Genomic DNA, 22,573 nt, shown 5'->3' on the forward strand with positions numbered 1-22,573 from the left:
CTGGATGGCTCAGTTGGTTAAGCATCTGCCTTTGGCTCAGGTCATAATCCCAGGGTCCAGGCTTCCAGCTCAGCAGGAAGTCTGCTTTTCACTTTCACTGCCTCTCTCCCTGCTTGTGTTCTCCAATTTAAAAAACTTTAAAAAAAAAAAAATAAATAAATAACTTTTTTTTTTTTTTAATTAAGCCTTTCTGGGACTCCTGGGTGGTTCAGTGGTTGAGCGGCTGCCTTTGGCCTAGGGTGTGATCCTGGAATCACAGGATTGAGTCCCACGTCGAGCTCCCTGCATGGAGCCTGCTTCTCCCTCTGCCTCTCTATGTCTCTCATGAATAAATAAATAAAATATTTTAAAAATATATAAATAAAAATAAATTAAGCCTTTATATGTATTGTGTGCATCAAATAATATACCCATACAAAATTCAGAAAAATTTGGGTACCAAATGAGATTTGTAAATAACGTCTTTCCTTATGCAAAATATTCTCAACAGAACATTAAACAATACTTAAAAGATTATAGCTCTTCTGTCCTTGTTTCCAAAGCCAGCAAATACTGGATTTTCTTCTATAGCTCCAATGACTATAATAATAGCAGAGGCCAAGGAAATGTCTTTTGTATGAGAGTTGTCACGGAATCACATTTGTTGTAAAGAAATACCTAATTTTTTTTTAATTTTTATTTATTTATGATAGTCACAGAGAGAGACAGAGAGAGAGAGAGAGAGGCAGAGACACAGGCAGAGTGAGAAGCAGGCTCCATGCACCGGGAGCCCGACATGGGACTCGATCCCGGGTCTCCAGGATCGTGCCCTGGGCCAAAGGCAGGCACCAAACCGCTGCGCCACCCAGGGATCCCCAGAATACCTAATTTATGTGCCAGACTGTCCACCAGAAGAAATAGAGACAATATACACAAACATAAAATCAAGAAATTGTCTTTATACCAGCGATAATCACAGAAAAAATAACATCAGAACATTCACAACGGCCACAACAACCATTAGTGATTTTATTGACTCATTCACAGGACTGACCAGGGAAATGGTGGCTATTACCTGTACCTTGAGGCACCCGCACTGATCTTACTGCCTGGTCCCCAGGCCCCTCAGGCTTTATAATCGTCTTTCATCCTGCCCAGACACTTCCTTTGCAGACAGAACCAGGCCTCAAGACTGTCCTCGGCCACTGCTCTCAGGCACCTGATTACAGACCAACGGCCTCCACTTCCATTATCCCAGCAGCTGCCTAATGCATCTGAACCACAAAATGTGCCCTCACTTCTTTCCTATTCCAGCTCCATCTTCATAAATGGTAACAGACAGACAGGAGTCCCCAAGGGTATGGAGTCGTTTTTTTTCCAGATAATTTTCAAGGAAAGGGGGCAAAAAGATGCATATGTGCTAATGGAACCTCGGCTGAAACAATTTATCTGCAGATGTACCCTGAGTAGCCACACACTCATCAATTTGTCATGCTGCCGTCACTGAAATATATGATTCTGTTCGAGAAGTGGCGTGTCTATCTGAAGTTGCAATCAGGGCTCTTTCCACTTTACTAACTCGGCACTTTTGCCCATAATTAAAATAAGGTGGTACTTTTGACTTACCTCAGATTGAGTGAAATTTCCAATTCTCTGAACTATGTTCTCTCATAGACTATGCTGGTCTCTAAGACTTGAGAACATCAAAATTAAAGTGACAATTTAACTTAGGGAGCTAACTACTGGACAAAAATAGGACATTTTTATGATCCTAAAACTGGGGGGCGGGGGGGCATTCTAGGGAGAAAATCAGGAGTAGTGACAGCACGTAATCATGCCCTAGACTGCACCAGAGTTTGGCGTTGTACCGTTAACATCAGCACATGCTCAAGTAGGGTCCACAGGGGTCAAAGCACTTGATAGTTCATCTGAAATTTGCCTGGGGCTACTTTTTAGGAGTATCTGGACCTTGGTTAGCCAGAATTTTTTAAGGAAGCTGGTTGAGTTAGGTTTAGATCCTGGCAGGTCCAGGCCACATCAGAACGACTGCCTATTCTGGGAACAGAAGTCCACTTAATTTTTTTGTCTTCTTTTGAGCTCTGCTGATTCCTGCTGGTTTGGGGTAAGGAGGATATGTTGGAGCATATGTTCTCCAGTACCTCTCATTCTCATCTTTAAGCCAAGGAAATGATCTATAACAATGCTAAAGTACCTTTTAAGTGCTTCTAAGACAGCTTTAACAGTTTTGGGCAAGGGACAGAAAGCCTCAGAGAAACCATAAAACACAATCCATATGGCACCATAATACTGTTTTGTTCTGGGAATTTTGCCCTTAGACAAAACCACACAGTCACGAATACATAAACAACCACTTTTTGAGCCATCTAACAAAGACTGAGCTCTGCTCCAGAGCAGTGAGCTTCAGCCCGGGGCGGGGAAAAGGGGGGAAAAACAGCCAACGGTGGCAGGTGCTTCCTCGCTGAGCGACAGCGCCAACCCCAGCTGAGGAGAGTCCCTGGCGGAAAAGAGATCTCGTCTGTAATGGCCTCATCTGAAAAGCTATGTATGCAGCAAATACTCCACAAATAAGTATCAGGCAGTGCTGCCTCAACGGGCAGGTCAGCCAGTGGCATCTGGACTCTGGACAGTCAGGTCTTTAAAGGCTTCAAGAGAAGGAGCAGGATTAAGACTCTGAGACAGAGTCTGTGAAGACATTTGTGCTGCCATCTCTGATGGTTATTTCCTGAGTGGCCGTGAAAGTTAATGGGATGAAGCCTTCGCTATCAGCACAGAGAAGGATCCAGTGTGAGTCTGCAAGGAAAATAAACACATAGGCAATTTAGGCTATCTCATCTTATTCTATAAAGAAAAATAAAGACAAAAATTTTTTTGAGGGTAGGAATAGAGTAGTTGATAATATTGAACTGATCATCATAAGACCAAGAAGAGGATGGGGAGACTGAAGGACAGTACTACGGAGGGTGAGGTTATATGGCAGGAGTGGGTAATGATGACGTAGGCATAGCTAGAGGACATCCATTTTTAACCAGGAGAGAGGCATGTATTACTCAGTGCTATGCACACACGTGTTAGGGTTTGTGTGGAGTATCCCTATCTACACGTTCTTTAGCAGTTTCTCCAGAAACTATGTGAAGGTAGAAATAGCTACTCTCTGGAGGAACCTTTATTCTTTAGATCCATACCAACCTCTAGACATCTAAGCATGCTGAACTGACTACTTGCTAGACAAGAATGGTCCAGAAACCCCTGAATGGTTTGTTCTGGGGAAACCTAGGACCAGTGGCTTAAAAACAGCCTGTAAAACATCCAGAGACATTTTTATCAGTGCTATGTATGATGCTGAAAACTGGAAACCACTTAAAGGTCAAAGAAAATATGGCGCACCCAGAATGGAGTATTAACCCCACCCAGGACAAATGACAATTATTAAGTCACATCACAAACACATGTGTCAAAACAAAAAAGTGCTGGCGCTACAATGTTCAAGGGAGGAAAAAATGAAACCGATTTCATGTTCAATGTGGTGGCTACCATTAGAAGAATGAGGCATAAAACACCACCATGCTGTGTATCTGATGGAAGGGGCATATGGCTCAGTCCACTGGCATTTAGGGATGCCCTTCACATTCCCGTGATTGTTGTATATTAAAATGACAACTCCTTTAAGAAATATTTTGCAATGCTGCTATGATCTTTGTTTAGTGCCACAGGTATATATGAGGTTTTATGTCACTCCTTTGCAGTTGTTATACATTGTTTTGTTTTTTTTCATGTGTACATTTAGGTCTTCCAGCTAGGCTGTTAAGTTTTAAGTTTCTTAAGGGTAGAACCCATATTTTCCATGTTTTTTTGGCACCTATAATAGACGTGGGTATACTGTAGGCAATGAACAAGAATTCACTATCTAGTGAATCACTGAATGGTTCATATACTTCATCTTCATTATCAGTGAAAGTTACAAAATAGATGGTAGAAGGAGGTTGGTGAGGGGTACAGCCAATTTCTCAATTCTACCTACCATGAAGCATTTCAATAAGAGAGAGGCCGAAAGTCTGCTGGACTGTACTGAGCCTTAGTTTGCCATTGCAGAGGAGAATGGCTCTTTTTTCAACACCAGGACCTACATTATAAGATTTCTTCAAATATAAAAATAAAAGTTGTTAAACTGACTGCAGAAGCAACAGAGTTAACATTTCTTAAGAATAGAATGTATAAGTAGTTTTTAAAAATATTATCACTATAACTGGACCAGTTATAAATAAGGAGCTTTGGGCTACATTATTTAATACAACAAAAGGATTAGATCACAAAATATTTATGGGTTAGATCACCATGACATTCCTACTTAAAATATTTTAGGAAATTTTTAAAAAGCAACTATGACAAAATCCTAACAACTGTTTTGTTTTGCTTTACAGATTTTATTTATCTACTCATGAGAGACAGAGAAGAGAGAGGCAGAGACATAGGGAGGGAGAACCAGACTCCTCTAGAGGAGCCTGATGTGGGACTCGATCCCAGAACCCCAGGATCATGCCCTGAGCCAAAGGCAGACACTCAACTATTGAGCCACCCAGGTATCTCAATGCTAACAACTGTTAAATCCAGATGCCAGATATAAAAAGGAGTTCATTATGTAGTCTTTATTTATGTTTATAATTTTTCCATAGTAAAAATATATGTTAGAGATTTTTCATAATAAAAAAAATTTTAATCCAGCTTTAAACTATTTTTTGGTTCCTTTAAAAACCACATCCAAAGGGCACTGGGATGGCTCAGATGGTTAAGTGTCTGCTTTCAGCTCAAGTCATAATCTCTGGGTTCTGGGATGGAGCACTACATCAGGCTCCCAGCTCAGTAAGGAGTCTGTCTTTCTCCCTCCCCGCCTCCCCCCCACGCTCATGCTCTCTCTCTCTCTTTTTCTGTCTCAAATAACGGAGTAAAATCTGTAAAAAATAATTTAAAAAATTAACACAAACCTATATATTAAACAGTAGTAAATTTTAAGAAAAAACTAAAATACCTCTTCTTCATCTTTTTTTTTTTTTAAGATTTTATTTATTTATTCATGAGAGACACAGAGAGAGAGAGAGAGAGAGAGAGAGAGAGAGGCAGAGACACAGGCAGAGGGAGAAGCAGGCTCCATGCAGGGAGCCCGACATGGGACTCGATCCTAGGTCTCCAGGATCAGGCCCTGGACTGAAGGCAGCGCTAAACCGCTGAGCCACCCAGGCTGCCCTTGATCACTGTTAAATAAGAGTTTATATATTATTTATCAATGATTCGATAACAACTTTCTACAAATATCTTAAAATGAAGATATAGAAGTCCACAGTTATCAAATGAGTGTGATATTGGTAAAGTTCTAGACAAGAGGTCAGCATTATAGTAGTTAGAGTATGGAGAACCCAGAGAATTAGATCCCAATATATAAATTTATAGATGACAAATGTGGTGGTAGATCAAGTTCAGTGGGATTAAAGATGAATTTATTTTTTTTATTTTTTTTAAGATTTATTTATTTATTCATGAGAGACACACAGAGAGAGAGAGAGGCAGAGACATAGGCAGAGGGAGAAGTAGGCTCCTCGCCGGGAGCCCGATGTGGGACTCGATCCCGGAATCTGGAATCACAAACCGTATCAGCTCCTTGTGCGGGGAGCCTGCTTCTCCCTCTGACTATGTCTCTGCCTCTCATTCTCTGTCTCTCATGAATAAATAAATAAAATCTTAAAAAAATAAAAAGAAAGAAAGCTCTATGCCCAATGTAGGGCTTGAACTCAAGATCCTGAGATCAACGGCTGCGTATTCCATATACTGAGCCAGCCAGGTGTCCCAAAGATGGACTTTTAATAACGCTGCCAGCACAACTGGTTATCTCTCAGAAAATAAAAGTGGGCCATACACCAAAATTTAATGAAAGATTAAAAACTTCAATGTAAAAACTAATATAATAAAATAGTACGAGAATCTAGACTATTACATGTACATTAATTTCTTTTTTTTATTAATTTCTATAATATACAAAAAACCTCTTATAAACTGATAGCTCAATAGGAAAAAAATAAGCAATAGGCAATTAATCCTTAATTTGCCAAACACCATGAAGACATACTCAAATTCACTAATAGTAAAGGAAAAACAAAGGAATAAAAGTGAAAAAAGCACTTCACACTTATCAGACTGATGAGGATTTGAGGGAAAGGACAGTCCCATAGGTTGAGGATGGGTATGTGAGGATACATTAAGTACAAAATCTCTGAGAGGCAATCTGGTAGCTCTGTTAAAAGTAGAAACATATATATACTCTTCAAATTAGCACTTCCACTTCTGGGAACCAACCCAACAGAAATAAAAGTAGGAGTACAAATAGATACACAGAAGAGTACTACTATAGCACGACTTGGAGTGACTGAAGACACAGTGAAGAAGCCAAAGGCAATGTGAATATCCACCAGCATGGGACCAGCTACATCAACAGTGCACTCTCAGCACCAAGAATGTAGCCTAGGACCCCGTTTTGTAAAAACAATGACAACCTCTCCCACATCTATAGACCTATGTATATAAAGAAGTGTGTAAGATTATATGAGTATGACCTAAAATAGTGGAGGGAGCCACATTAAGCCGTGGGTTAAAGCGGATAATGGTGGGGGGCAGGGTCAAGTTCAATGGGGAAAGAAAAAATGTTTATGATAAAAACAGATAAGATATAGTCCCATTTGTGTAATACTGTATGTTTGCAGATGCATTAAACTTTTTATTTATTTTTATTTATTTATTTTTTTAAAATATTTTTTTTTGAATTTTTATTTATTTACGATAGGCACACAGTGAGAGAGAGAGAGGCAGAGACACAGGCAGAGGGAGAAGCAGGCTCCATGCACCGGGAGCCCGACGTGGGATTCGATCCTGGGTCTCCAGGATCACGCCCTGGGCCAAAGGCAGGTGCCAAACCGCTGTGCCACCCAGGGATCCCCATTAAACTTTTTAAAATCAACCTAACCTTTCTCTCTGCATAAGGAAAAGTTTCCCACAGTGAAATACCACATAAGGAAAATTCTTTTTTTTTTCTAAATATAAATTGCCAGGATGAGTACACTCATTCATATTTTATACCACGCATGTGATATAATCACAGTGTATGCTGGCATGTGTGCCCATCTGGTTGGCAGCCAACCAACCCAGAGAGGTATAACAACTTGCCTGTAATGTAACATGCCCAGTTCAGTGAAGTTCAGCTAGAACACCATCTTCCTCATCAATGCATTTTTCTTACCAGTACCCACTGGCTGCAGGAGCTTTTACGTACAGTGGTAGCTCCTCAAAGAAGTTACCTGATAAGTGATGTGCACATAGGGCAGATCCTGAGAGAGCGGATACACAGGAGAGGACTTCTCACGATGTAGAGCATCTGTGAGTTCAGAAAGACATCGCTGTACTTCAGTCAGGGTCCTAGATAAAATTTCCATTTCCTTAGACAGCTGGTAAATTTCCTTTTCCCTTGGTAAGTTCTTTCTTGGAAGCAAATTAGGAGGTTCCGGATTTAGGGTGTGGTTGGGTGTGCTCCTGGATCTGGGCAGTGATACTGAGCCATTAACAGGCTCAGCATCTAGAGTTTTAAGAGTGATGAAGCCATCACAGACACTGGTTGGAGGACTTTTGATTTCTTTAATAAGGGTTCTTTCAGGCTTTCCACTTTGCCTGCTGCCTTTAGCTGTTAAGAGCCCTCTGTTTTGGTAACAAAAATCTGGGGAAAGACTTTCAATTAGTTTTTTTCTGTCTGTTTTATTTAACGGAGTGCTGAAAGTAGAGTATCCACTCTGGTTTTCACTCGATGTGACTGGAAGTTCTTCCAATGTTACTTCTCTAACAATCAAATGAATGATATACTGATCAGTCTTTGAAGAAGGAAGAAATGCTGAATCAGTGGATTTTTGTCTTCCTACCAAAATTAATAATAACTTATCTGTCAGGAAACATAAACCTTTTGGCTTTTCATTTCTCTCTAATTGAATTTGCTGGATGTTTGGTGTGAACGATGGAATGACAGAATAGATAAAAATTATATTGTAAGTATTGGAAGCCACTGCCACCACCTGTGCTTTAAGATTAAAAGCTATTAGATCAGGAGCCAGAATGCCGGGAATGGTGACTTTTTTGGTCTGGGTGACCTCTTTCTCAAAGGTCACAAGGACCAAATGTGAAGAATCCAGGCCAGTTCCTGTCAAGAAGTCCTTTTTTCTTAGGCAAATAAGAGAACTACTCTCAGGCGTAGCTGTATTGAAATGTATATGAGTTAGATCTAGAGGATCTGAAGAGGAAGAAACAGGAGACACTGATGTTTCAAAATTTGTTTCAGAAGCAACTGCTCCCTCATCCCCAGTGGGTACTTCCTCAGTAACTGGTGAAGTACACAAATGAGTGTCTTCACCACCAGGTGGAATGGCAAAGGTTTCGGATGCATTTAAGCCACAAATCTTATCTAGTGGAAGCTCAGTGGCTATAGCGACCTGTGAGTTCACAGTGGCACTAAGGGAGCGCACATGGCTGTCCACATCAAACACAGGATGGAAGGAGCACCTGTGGAGAGTCTTCTGAGCACTGTCCCAAATATAGGAATGCAGGCTGCTACCAGATGCCACCACCAGCCTCCGGCCATCCTGGGTCCAACAGGCACAGTGAATGAGGCCCTGGGTGTCAATGTCCACTTTCACCCTGGAGCCGTCACAGTGAACACTTGGGAAGACTGACACATGCTGTGCAGTCAATACAGCCAGGACAGCACTCTTTGGATGCCACACACAGCCCTGGGGAAGGACAGGGAGTGACTGTCTAATCTCACAGATCCAAGACATCACCCATTTGATCGTCTCCGTACTGCTGGGACACAGCTGCCACACAATGACATGCTTCTTGTGCTGGACAGCGAGTAGAGCAGCCATGTCAGCTACACCAGGCGGGGCCCAGGACACCCCATATACATGTTCAAACTGTCCGATGACCTTGGAGTCCCCAAACTTGGCCTCTCCACTGTGAAGCTGTAAATCAGTTAGGACTACCTGATTCCCGTCAGTCCAGACCAGGCCATGAACTGGGTGTACTGCCTGGTACAATGCATTCATCCCTGTCCTGAGAAGTCTTCCTTCTCCCAACTCCATCCTTTTGGATACAGGTTGTCTGAAATCAGTAAAAAGGAAAGTTTTAGTGGGAGAATATAATCAGACAAATCCAAAACATAGGACATTTTACAAGACAAATTGTCTTAGGCCTTTCACACGTCAATGTTTCAAGGAGATAAAAGGACAAAGGAATGTGACAGGTTAAAAGTCACTACTGAGCCATAACAAGCAAACACAATTTGTAAACTTTAATTGGCTCTTGAATTGAGGAAATAACATTTTCTATAAAAAATAGTTATTTTTATAATTTTTTTTTAAAGATTTTATTCACGAGAGACAGAAAGAGAGAGAAGGAGAGGGAGAGAGAGCAGAGACACAGGCAGAGGGAGAAGCAGGCTCCATGCAGGGAATGCAACGTGGGACTTGATCCCAGGACTCCAGGATCACACCCTGGGCCAAAGGCAGGCGCCAAACCATTGAGCCACCCAGGGATCCCTGATATTTTTATAATTAGAGAAATATGAATATGCAATGGATATTAGAAGATATAGTAGAGTTATTCATTTTCTTAAGTGTGACCATGGTATTGCGGTTATGTAGGAGAAGGTCCTTACCATTTAAATATGATGCTTAAGTATTTGGGGTAAAATGAGATGATGCCTACAATTTGCTTTCAATTGGTTTTGCAAAAAAACAAAAACACCAAACTCCATACATTTTATATAGAAACGCAGAAAGATCAAATAGATGTAGCAAAATGTTAATAATTCTTGAATCTAGATTGAGGCTATATTGGTATTCATGGTACTTTATTTTTATTTTTTAATGATTTTATTTATTTATTCATGAAAGACACAGAGAGAGACAGGCAGAGACACAGGCACAGGAAGAAGCCGGCACAGGGAGAAGCAGGCTCCAAGCAGGGAGCCCGATGTGGGACTCGATCCCAGGACTCCAGGATCATGCCCTGGGCAGAAGGCAGGCACTAAACCACTGAGCCACCTGGGGATCCCCGTATTCACAGGACTTTAAATCTAAAAAAGTTTTCAAAATAAAAAATTGAGGGATGCCTGCGTGGTTCAGTTGGTTAAGCATCCAACTCTTGATTTCAGCTCAGGTCACAATCTCAGGGTTGTGAGATTGAGCCCCACACTGGGCTCCACACTCACTGGGGAGTGTGTATGAGGATTCTCTCTCTCCTTTATCCTCTGCCCCTACTTCACTCATGCTCTCCCTTTCTCGCTCTCTCTAAAAACAAAACCCGAGAAAGACCTCTTTCACCATCCAGTTTCTGTTCTTTCACTGCCAAATCACATTAATTGATATTACATCCCTGATTTTATTGGTACTTATTTCCTTAACTCCCTTCAAGATGGCTTTTTCTTTTTAAAGATTTTTATTTATTAATGAGAGACACACAGAGGCAGAGACACAGGCAGAGGGAGAAGAAAGCTCCCTGTGCAAGGAGCCTAATGCGGGACTCAATCTCAGGACCCCAGGATCATGACCTGAGTTGAAGGCAGATGCTCAACCGCTGAGCCACCCAGGTGTCCCACATCTGCATCTCTTCTCCTGGCTCCTTTGCTGAGCTGCAATGCTATTCGAAGATTTGTTAGGCTTCACATGATGGCTGATATTAGCCCTGCCCACACTGACTTCAAACTGGATGTGCATTAAAAAAAAAAAAAAAAGGCTTTTTTGTTCTCAACAGCAGCTCCTTTTTTTTTTTAAGATTTTATTTATTTATTTATGAGAGAGACACACACAGAGAGAGAGAGAGAGAGAGAGAGAGGCAGAGACACAGGCAGAGGGAGAAGCAGGCTCCATGCAGGGAGCCTGATGTGGGACTCGATCCCTGATCTCCAGGATCAGGCCCTGGGTCGAAGGGGCAGGCACTAAACCGCTGAGCCACCCAGGGATCCCCATCAACAGCAGCTCCTTAATGGATATCACCGTTCTCATATTCACCCAGGCTAAAAACTCATCTCCTGTACTCTCAGTTAGTCACCAAGTCCTATTAGTTCTTAGAACTCTTTGGGAATCCAGTCCTTGTCATTCCTACCAGCATCATCCTGAATCACATCACTGTCACCTCAAGCCCAGATGACTGCAAAAATCTCCTCTAGTGTGGTTCCCCCACTTGTCTTTCTCTAGTCCATCTGTGCAAGACCTACCTTAAAAGGTCCTTTTAGGAATATCATTTATCAGCTTAAAAATCAGCAGATGTTATCCACTGCCTGGAGCTGTGCTATTCAATAGAGTAGCTACTAACCATGTATGCTTTGTAAATTTAATTAAAAATTTAAAAAAATCCAGCTTCTCAGTCACACTAGCCCTTTTTTGAAGTGGTTGAAAGTCACATGTGGCTTAGTGGCTCTCATATTGGACAAGGCAGGATGGAACATTTCCATCAGTTAAGAAAGTTCTGATGGACAGCACTGGCTGACAGGATCACATCTGAACTCTTCGGTTGGGCATTCAAACCCCAAGTGTGGACATACTTACCCCCCAAGCCCCAAGTGTGGACATACTTACCCCCCAAGTCTTACTTCTATTTATTCATCTTTATAGTTAACAATGCCTGGCCCATTCAAAACATGTAATAAATGACAGGTGAATTGAAGGCCCGGCTTAAATACCACCTCCTCCGAGAAGTCTTCCTGAATCATCCTACAAAGGTGATACTTTCCTCCTAATTCCTTTTTTTTTTTTAAAGATTTTATTTATTTATTCATAGAGACAGACAGAGAGAGAGAGAGAGAGAGGCAGAGACACAGGCAGAGGGAGAAGCAGGCTCCATACAGAGAGCCTGACGTGGGACTCCATTCAGGGTCTCCAGGATCACGCCCTGGGCTGCAGGAGGCGCTAAACCGCTACGTCACCGGGGCTGCCCTTTCCTCCTAATTCCTATAGCCCTTACAGTCCAAAGCATTCCTGTGACATCTTCAGTTTATTACTTGTGATCATCAGTCCCTCTTTCATGTCCTAGCTCTCAATTCACAACTCACACACAAAGGCCTTGAGAGTAGGAACTAAGCTTCTTTGCCTGTCAGTTCCTAGCACATTTCATAAGTGCTGGCAAGTACTTTCAGATGGATTGCTCTGTATTCATTACATCATAAAAGGAGTTTCCAATTGGGTCATGGTATCACCAGGGGTTGTGTTGTCATCAGTTTTGTTTGTTGCTTTAGGCTCTTATAATACTGTCAGTAAATCTCTTTGTACTGCATTGGACGTTCTTTCCAAGTCTGTTAAATAATCCAGCCTCTTCCTAACAATCAAAACAATGGGGGATATATATTAAGAGCTATTTCCCTCCCCTACTGGGCCATAGAGTCCTAATACAGACATATACCAGCATTTCTCATTTTCTGTATGATTTAAAAAAAAAAAAAAGGTTAACCAACCATACATATTAGGACAAGTTCCCAGGTCTTAAAGAACTCATACTGTCATTTAAACCATGAGGACAAACAATCAAACTATGTTAATAGGGGTGCCTGGGTGGCCCAGCCCCTTAAGCAGCTGCCTTGGATTCAGGTCCTGATCCTGGAGTCTCAGAATCAAGCCCCCATATGGGGCTCCCTGCTCAGCGGAGGGCCTTCTCCCTCTCCTTCTGCCCCTACTCCAGCTCGTGCTCTCTCTCTCTCACTCTTGTTCACTCTCTCTCAGATAAATAAATTAAATCTTTTAAAAATGTTTAAAATTTAAAAAAAATTTTTAAAGATTTTATTCATGACAGATAGAGACATAGTCAGAGGAGAAGCAGGCTCTATGCAGGAAGCCTGATGCAGGACTCGATCCTAGGACTCTGGGATCACTCCCTGAGCCAAAGGCAGATGCTCAACTGCTGAGCCACTCAGGCATCCCTAAATTTTTTAAAAAATAATGTTAATAAATCATATATTTGTATGATATAATTTCAACATTTTATAAAAACTAATGTAGGATTTCATAACAATGAAATGTTTCTTCCTAGAGTAGTTCCGGGGGTGGGGGTGGAATCTTTATTTCTAGTGATTATAATAATGCAGAGACTCTATCAGTGCCACAGTATGAAAATCTTTCCTTGAATCACCTTATGTACAGAACCTGGCCTACGTTGCTTTAGTGAGCTTCAAGTTCAGATGCACTAAAAGTTGGCTTCGGAGGGACTCCTGGCTCAGTGGATGAAAGTCTACCTTTGACTCAGCGTGTGATCCCAGGGTCTGGGATCAAGTCCCGCATTGGGCTCCTTGCAGGGAGCCTGCTTCTCCCTCTGCCGATGTCTCTGCCTCTCTTTCTGTGTCTCTCATGAATAAGTAAATAAAATCTTAAAAAAAAAAAAAGTTGGCTTTGGAAAACTGAACAGCCTAAGCTCTAACGTCATTTCTAGCATCCCTGGATGGTGAGTTCACACATATCTAAGATACATAAGGTCAGATGAGAATAAGGCAGTAACGAGAATAAGTTGGACATTCTAACTTATCTCAAAGATGAGTATTCATTTTCAAATATAGATAAACATGACAAGCAATCTTTATCTAAAAGGCCAAAAAAAAAAAAATCGCCTCAGGTAAATCCTATTTCAAAATTCTATCAGTGAGTTCAAATATATATATATATGTATATATATATATATATATATATATATATACACATATATATATAAAATACTGGCTGCAGGAATAAAATGTTGCAACAATAAATGTGCAAGACTGATTTTCAGACAAAAACAATTAAGAACTTTCACATAGTCGTTAACAAAGAGTACATTAGCTAGATAACTTAAAGAAAAATATTATATTTTTTTGACCAAAAGATGTTTATGAAATTTATTCTTTTAGATTTATTTATTTAGAAAGGATGGGGCTCTTTTCCTCACCGCTGCCTGCAGAGGTGGCAGCCATCTATTGTTGGGACTGCTTGACACCATCTCTGTCTCTTTCTTGAAGGCCTCATGGCTATCCTCAGACCTCTGATACAGCCCAAGATCATTAAAAAGAGGATCAAGAAGTTCATCCGGCACCAGACAGATATATCAAAATTAAGCGCAACTGGCGGAAACCCAGAGGCACTGACAACAGGGTATGTGGAAGATTCAAGGGCCAGATCTTGATGCCCAACATTGGTTATGGGAGCAACAAGAAAACAAAGCACATGCTGCCCAGTGGCTTCTGGAAGTTCCTAGTCCACAATGTCAAGGAGCTTGAAGTGCTGCTGATATGCAACAAATCTTATTGTGCAGAGATTGCTTACAATGTATCCTCCAAGAACCATGAAGCTATTGTGGAAAGGACAGCCCAGCTGGCCATCAGATTCACCAATCCCAATGCCAGGCTGCGTGGGGAAGAAAATGAATAGACAGCTTATATGCATGTCATATTTGTGTTAATACAACCATAAAACTACAAAAAGAGAGAGAGAGAGAGAGAGAGAGAGAGGATGGGGGCAGAGAGAGAGGGAAAGAGAATCTCAAGCAGACTCCCTGCTGGGCACAGAGCCCAAGGCAGGGCTCCATCCCATGACCCATAAGATCATGACCTGAGCTGAAATCTCCAATTAGACTCTCAACCAACTGACTCACCTAGTTGCCCCAACATTTATGAAAATTTTTTTAAATATTTTATTTTTATTTATTTATTCATGAGAGACACAGAAAGAGCAAGACAGAGAATCAGAGACACAGGCAGAGGGAGAAGCAGGCTCCATGCAAGGAGCCTGACGTGGGACTTGATCCCGGGTCTCCAGGATCAGGCCCTGGGCTGAAGGCAGTGCTAAACTGCTGAGCCACCGGGGCTGCCCAATGTTATGAAATTTAAATAAAAATATAAAGCACAGTAATAGAAATTAATTCTAATATTTGTAAACGTATTCATTATATTGGTATTCATTAAACAAAAAATGTTAAAAACTGTGTTTAACTTTTAGAGTTTTCTTTTTTTAAGATTTTTTAACAAGTAATCTCTACAACCAACAAGGGGCTTGAACTCACAACCCCAAGATGAAGAGTCACATGCTCCACCAACTGACCCGGCCAGGTGCTTCTAACTTTTAGTTTTTAAATTTATTTAGCCATGGGTCTTTTAATAAAACACCCTAAGTGGGAATATTCACCAGTTCTGAGAAGGAATTAAAGGCAGACAGTGAACTTGTCACAAGTTTTCATGAGGTAAAAAAATCTCCAAAATTCCTGATGAATCATTTTTCTGTCCAGACATAATGAAAAAGAGAATGAAGGAAAAAAGTGTTAAATAAAAATGAGATACCCAAAATATCTTGCACCTCCACAATCCCAGCTGAAAGGAGATGGTTTTTTAGCATTAAAATTGTGTTGTGGGGATCCCTGGGTGGCGCAGCGGTTTGGCGCCTGCCTTTGGCCCAGGGCGCGATCCTGGAGACCCGGGATCGAATCCCACGTTGGGCTCCTGGTGCATGGAGCCTGCTTCTCCCTCTGCCTGTGTCTCTACCCCTCTCTCTCTCTGTGACTATCATAAATAAATAAAAATTTATTAAAAAAATAAATAAATAAAATAAAATAAAATTGTGTTGTGGACGCCTGGGTTGCTCAGTGGTTTGGTGCCTGCCTTCGGCCCAGGGCCTGACCCTGGAGACCCAGGATCGAGTCCCACGTTGGGCATGGGGCCTGCCTGTCCCTCTGCCTGTGTCTCCGCCTCTCTCTATCTCTCATGAATAAATAAATGAAATATTTAAAAATAAATAAATGAATAAAATTGTGTTGCATCGTGAGCACAAGTACAACCCAGGAGCCAGCATTGCTAAGAAATTATTTTTCCTGTAAAATAAGGTGAAACCTTTGAGATGTAATGACTATAATGTTTTAATAAGTCTTTAATAATAGGAATGAAATTCCAGATTTTTCTTTTGTCTCACAGGTTCATTTTATGATTGCCTCTGTAGAATACTAGTTTTTACACTTGGACATTTCTGCAGTTCAAATACATTTATTGGGCACCTCTAGTTCAAACTTCCCTGATCACAAACAGGATAGTAGAAATCAGTAATTTAGGGAAAATAATAGCAATGCCTATGATAGCAGTTCTCGGTTCAAAGTTTCAAGACAGTGACAGGAATCAAGTAAACAAAAAATGTGCACTCTACTACTAATCCTGCGTACGTTAATGTAATCACAATTTTTGGGTGTAGCCCTGCTATGATGCTATGATGCTATGATGAATTAGGGAGAGCCAATAAAACATGCAAGATTGGGCAGCCCCAGTGGCGCAGCGGTTTAGCACCGCCTGCAGCCCAAGGTGTGATCCTAGAGACCTGGGATCAAGTCCCACGTCAGGCTTCTTGCATGGAGCCTGCTTCTCCCTCTGCCTGTGTCTCTGCCTCTCTCCCTCTCTTTCTGAATAAATAAATAAATCTTAAAAAAAAAATGCAAGATGCACTGAAAGCCTGAAATGAATCAATTCATCATGGAGTCGATCAATACATTAGATGGGTACCACAAATCCTTTTTGTAAATAGATTATGGGGGATCCCTGGGTGGCTCAGTGGTTTAGAGCCTGCCTTCAGCCCAGGGCGTGATCCTGGAGACCCGGGATCAAGTCCCACGTCGGGCTCCCTGCATGGAGCCTGCTTCTCCCTGTGTCTCTGCCTCTCTCTTTGTCTCTCATAAATAAATAAAATCTTTAAAAAAATGTAAATAGATTATGTAACAATTATATATAATAATACCATAAATGTATGTAAAGATTAAAATCTTATAAAATTCAAAAATCTAATTCCAAAACACATCATGTTATTTTACAGACTGATCACATTTTTATTGCAGTCCAGGATCCAAGATGTCTTAAAAGCATCTCCTTTTGGGGCGCCTGGGTGGTTCAGTCAGTTAAGCGTCTGCTTTCTGCTCAGGTCATGATCCTGGGGTCATGGACTGAGCCCCACATCAGGCTCCCCGCTCAGGATGGAGTCGACTTCTCCCTCTCCCTCTGACCCTCCCGCAGGCTTGTGGTCTCTCTCTCACTCACTCTCTCTGTCAAATAAATAAAATCTTTAAACAAACAAACAAAATAAAGGATCTCCTTTTTAAGGTTTTCAAATAGTTTTTTTTTCATCTATATTCTTTCTATAGAGGGAAAAAAAAAAAAACCCTAAACATGGGTACTTGTATATATTTACATAAAGATGCAGACAAGGGATCCCTGGGTGGCGCAGCAGTTTGGCGCCTGCCTTTGGCCTAGGGTGTGATCCTGGAGACCCAGCTGCGCCTGCCTTTGGCCTAGGGCGTGATCCTGGACACCCAGGATCGAATCCCACATCGGGCTCCCGGTGCATGGAGCCTGCTTCTCCCTCTGCCTATGTCTCTGCCTCTCTCTCTCTCTCTCTCTCTCTCTCTCTCTCTCTCTCTCTCTCTCTCTCTCTGTGACTATCATAAATAAATAAAAATTAAAAAAAAAAGATGCAGACAAAAATCAGGAATGATTCACACCGAAAGTGTTCAAGATTGGTAATTAAAATGGAGTGGGGGTGTTGTACGAGCTAAGATGGGACTCTCTTTTTCTGTATTTTTTGAAAAAAAAAAAAGTTTTATAATAAACATGTATTCAAATGGCCTTTTTGTGATTGAAAGGAAGATTTATTTATTTTTAAAGATTCTATTTATTTATTCATGAGAGACAGAGAGAGAGAGAGAGAGGCAGAGACATAGGCAGAGGGAGAAGCAAGCTCCATGCAGGGAGTCCGATGCGGGACTCAATCCTGGGACTCCAGGATCATGCCCTGGGCTGAAGGCAGGCACTAAACCGCTAAGCCACACAGGGATTCCCATCAATAAACATATTTATAGTGATGTTTAATCTTACTAGTAAACAAAGAATTGTCTGAACTTGCAGTGTCCATTCTTTCACCACTTTTTTTTTTTAAGATTTTATTTATTCAGGAGAGAGAGAGAGCGAGAGAGCGAGAGCGAGAGAGAGAGAGAGGCAGAGACACAGGCAGCAGGAGAAGCAGGCTCCATGCAGGGAGCCCTACACGGGACTTGATCCCGGGTCTCCAGGATCACACCCTGGGCTGAAGGTGGTGCTAAACCGCTGAGCCACCTGGGCTGCCCACACCACTTTTTAAAAAGTAATCTCTACACCCAAGGTGAGGCTTGAACTCATGACCCAGAGATCAAGAGTCGAAGACTCCACTGACTAAACCAGCCAGGCACCTCCTCACCACTCTCTTCTTAACCCACTCCAAATTGACCCTATTGCCACCTTTTTGAAATAGCTTTCACCAAGTCACCAGTGCCATCTATGCCACAGAACCCAATGGACATTTTTTAACCATTCTTTACTGAGTAGTATGTAGTGTCAAAGACAGAACTTGAAAAGTCGCCGTTGAGAAGTCTCTAAATCCACAGAAATGTATTCCCTACTGGGCACCTGGGTGCTAGTTGGTTAAGCGTCTGACTCTTGGTTTCGGCTCAAGTGGTGATCTCAGGGTCCTGGGATCAAGCCTGTCAGGCTCTGTGCACAATGAGGAGTCTGCTTGAGATTCTCTCTCCCTCTGCTCCCACTTATGCTTTCTCTTAAATAAAGAAACATTTAAAAAAAAAAATGTGTTCTCTACCAAACTGCCCGGTGATTGGCTTTTAACTTATCTGCAGCTTATTTCTCATAGTCTTTGCTAGCCTTGTCCTAGCTTGTAGAACCTTTTACTAAGAAGGAATGGTCTATTATGCTTCCACACATGATGTCAGATTAAGTGGGTCTGTGCTGGCTTGGTAAATGGAGAAATAAGTCACCTGTCATTACTAATGAAGAAAACTGCCATCTCTAACTCACTGGTCTTATATAAGATAATATATGTTTTCCTCTAATATCTACTTATGCACTTTTAAAAGACTTTTATTGATAAATAATGCATGATACATTTTCCCAGGCAGAGAAAATTCCTAATGGGCCAATTATATCAAAGGCAATTTATATGATATGTTTTAGGCCACCCAAGTCAGTCTAATATTACTGAGGGTATATAAGGCCAGGGGTAGCATAGGGTAAGGATTTGTAAATAAGACAAAAACAAATATAATAACTTAACTGAGATTTTTAGAAGAATCAATTTTAGTATTTTCATCCTCAGAAACAAGAAGAATTTGGCATATTTTCTCAAAAACCTAACAAAAATTACAAAACTCAGTTCCAAACCTTTGTACTCTACTGCTAGTTCAGGTCTTGATCATCTCTCCCTTTTAAGTAGGGTAGGTCAAGGAGAGGTCCTCTGGACACCAGTCTCGTTTTTCCCACAGAGCCTGGATGCTCTATGTGATTGGGCAAAATCTTTGTGTTCTTTAGATTTATTTATTTGAGAGGGAGAGTGTATGTGTTTCCATGTGCACGAGATGGGGGGTAGGGATAGAGGGAGAGAATTTTCAAGCAGACTCCTCACTGAGTGCAGGGGGGGGGTCCCCTGAGGGAGGGGGCTTGATCCAATGACCCATGAGATCATGACTGAGCTCAAATCAAGAGTCAGAGGCTGAAATGACTGTGCTATCCAGGTGCCCCAGGGCAGAATCATCTAAAAAAAAATTACAGCTATGGTCATTTTGTTCTTCTGCTAAATACTATCTCTACAGTCTACATATATAAAAAAAGTTCCTTCAAAATGTCTTAGCAAGGTATTTCAGGCCTTCTATTTTTTGAGATCAACATACCTTTCCAACCTTGTTTCCCTGAGCATAAAGGGGCTGCTGAGGAATTTGGAAGAACTACCATACATTCATGTGATAATGTGCAGGATGGACCTGAGAAAGAAGGCTGATAAGTTTAATAGGGGCATGAGATAGTTTGAATGTCACAGTGAGACAAGTTTGTAGCTACTTCAGTAGAGAAAGAGGGCCTGATTCAAGAGATATTTCTAAGGCAAATGGGACAGATAATGGTATCAGGTAAGATAAGAGTGGTGAGGAAGAAAGGAGACGTGAAATTGTTGAGGGAGGGATCCCTGGTGGCGCAGCGGTTTGGCGGTTTGGCGCCTGCCTTTGGCCCAGGGCGCAATCCTGGAGACCAGGGATCGATTCCCACGTCAGGCTCCCGGTGGATGGAGCCTGCTTCTCCCTCTGCCTGTGTCTCTGCCTCTCTCTCTCTCTCTGTGACTATCATAAATAAATAAATTAATTAATTAAAAAAAAAGAAACTGTTGAGGGACATTTGGGTGGCTCGGTGGTTGAATGTCTGCCTTTGGCTCAGGTCATGATCCCGAGGGGGCTGGGATCCAGTCTCGCATCAGTTTCCCCATAAGGAGCCTGCTTCTCCCTCTGCCATGTCTCTGCCTCTCTCATGAATAAATAAATAAAATCTTAAAAAAATTGTTGAACCATTAATCAGAGATATATAGGGTAGAGTGTGCTTCAAAGGTAGGAAGGGTGTGCAGTGTGATAAATTTTGTATTAGATCTGCTTCATGTGGGCAGCCCTGGTGGCTCAGTGGTTTAGTGCCTGCCTTTGGCCCAGGGCCTGATTCTGAAGACCTGGGATGGAGTCCCACATCGGGCTCTCTGCATGGAGCCTGCTCCTCCCTCTGCCTGTGTCTCTGCCTCTCTCTCTCTCTGTGTCTCTCATGAATAAATAAATAAAAATCTTAAAAAAAAAAAAAAAGACCTGCTTCATCTAAGATATCTATAGGGTAGCAATGTACCTTAGGCAGTCAGAGGTTAAGGGTTTGGAAGTCACTGTCATAATGTAGGTAATTAAAACCAAAGCAGTGGACACCCTGGCTGTGAAAGATCAGAGCCAAGAGGACAAAAGTTAAAATAGCCTTCAGACGTTCCCCAATTATTCTGTATATTAAAAAATATTTAAATTGTCCCTGATGCTAACTGTATCCTTGTGACTATAAGATTTCAGGGAGTTTTAGGGAAAGAAAAGTTCACTGTTTTATTACTTCAGGGAAGAGAAGGCCAGAACCAGGACCTGGTACTCAGCCTATGGCCATTTAATTCTTGTTTTCAAGACAACTCACGGTGAGAATTAAGGCGCTTAGGAGAACTGGACCACTTCCAGTAGGGTTATTTTTTATTTTATTTTATTCATTCATTCATTCATTCATTCATGAGAGACACACAGAGAAAGGGAGGCAGAGACACAGGCAGAGGGAGAAGCAGGCTCCATGCAGGGAGCCCGGTGCCGGATTCGACCCCGGGACCCCAGGATCATGCCCTGGGCCAAAGGCAGCGCTAACCGCTGAGCCACCCAGGGGTCCCCCTCCAGTAGGTTTAAACAGAGTTACACAACCTCCAACTTGTTTTTCTGTTTATTGTGTTTCCACTATAAAATAATTTCAAGTGCTTTACACTTTTTTTCTTTTTAGTCAACACAGGAGAAAGGCAAAAAAGCAAATTCCTAAAAAGCATATTCATCCAACGGCAAAAAATAAATAAATAAATAAAAATCCCTCTGGGGCTTTTTTTCTATGGAAAATGATTACATTTTCCAACCATACTGTCCAATCTCACATCACGATCTTTTTCACTTATATATTAGCGATTTCCCATGCCATTTAAATTCTATAAATATTTTTAGAAGCCGCTTAATCATATCCACTCCGCGAAGGCGCATAATTTTTCCTCACTGTGGAGATACCTGGCTTTGAGGCTTTAAAGCCAACTTTACCTTCTTGTACGTGACGCTGTGATAAGGCTCTTTATGCATAAAGCACGTTCTTCACCCCGGGTGGCTGCCTTGGGACCTAGTCCCAGAAGTGTCACTAGCGAGTCACGTGGAACACATCAAACCCTTAACCCCCCCCCACCGCGGTCCTCCTCCGCCGCCGGGGACCCCGCGCGCCTCCTCCTCCCTTTCTCCCCATCCTCTCGGCACACCTGGGCCCAGCCCACTCCCCAGCAAGCGCCGGTCCCTCCACCTCCCTCCGGGCCCACCCTCAGCCTCCCGACACCAGCTAAGCTGGGCAGCTGCGGAGACAAAATACCTTCGGAATTACTGCCTGCCCACAGAAAATAAGACTCCCGGCTGCCGCGGGACCCCGAGCCCGGAGCGAGGACCGGAAGCACCGCCCCCCAGGCTTCTGATAGGACAGCGGTAGCCGGGCAAGTCCCACAATGCCCTCTGTCTATTGGCTCTTACTTGTGCCACGTTAGGGGAGGGTCCTTCCCTTTGACCAATAAGCTCGGGCTTCGCTGCATGGATCTCTGGGAGTAGTAGTTTCTGTAAAACTCCATCTACAGTAAACCAGCCACACATTCGCCCTCCCTGAAGGGTAGAGCCTTCCCCCACTTCCCCTCGATTTTCTGAGCCTAAGAAAGAGTACAGGATTCCTAGAGTCTACACGGTTTCTTAACTTTTTTCGGGGGTGGGGGGAGGCGGGCGGGGAATGGGGTCAGGAGGTAGGATGGTATCACTTCTTTAAAATGTGATAAAAATCTCCCCCCCCCCAGAAAAATGTACTTATCCGTATCCTAAATATTGTGCATTCAACTGAAGCTGCTCCTGGACCTAT

General features: G+C 42.1%; 1 protein-coding gene and 1 pseudogene across 2 annotated transcripts; one reads left to right on the top strand and one right to left on the bottom strand.

The window, feature by feature from the left end:
• Nucleotides 1-918: 918 nt before the first annotated feature.
• Nucleotides 919-22,125, bottom strand: WDCP (WD repeat and coiled coil containing). Of its 2 annotated transcripts, XM_055327684.1 has the most exons (4): nt 22,046-22,125; nt 7,338-9,180; nt 4,019-4,136; nt 919-2,790 (listed from the first exon to the last, which is right to left on the bottom strand). In XM_055327684.1, the coding sequence occupies exons 2-4, from the start codon at nt 9,159-9,161 to the stop codon at nt 2,663-2,665; spliced, it is 2,070 nt and encodes a 689-aa protein (XP_055183659.1). In that variant the 5' UTR covers nt 9,162-9,180; nt 22,046-22,125; the 3' UTR covers nt 919-2,662. The 2 variants fall into 2 exon arrangements, with proteins under 2 accessions (XP_055183659.1, XP_055183660.1); XM_055327685.1 differs by lacking the exon at nt 4,019-4,136.
• Nucleotides 14,062-14,465, top strand: LOC129511144 (60S ribosomal protein L32-like; annotated as a pseudogene).
• Nucleotides 22,126-22,573: the final 448 nt, after the last annotated feature.

The sequence above is a fragment of the Nyctereutes procyonoides genome, unplaced genomic scaffold, assembly GCF_905146905.1.
Source record: "Nyctereutes procyonoides isolate TBG_1078 unplaced genomic scaffold, NYPRO_anot_genome, whole genome shotgun sequence".
Lineage (NCBI taxonomy): Eukaryota > Metazoa > Chordata > Mammalia > Carnivora > Canidae > Nyctereutes > Nyctereutes procyonoides.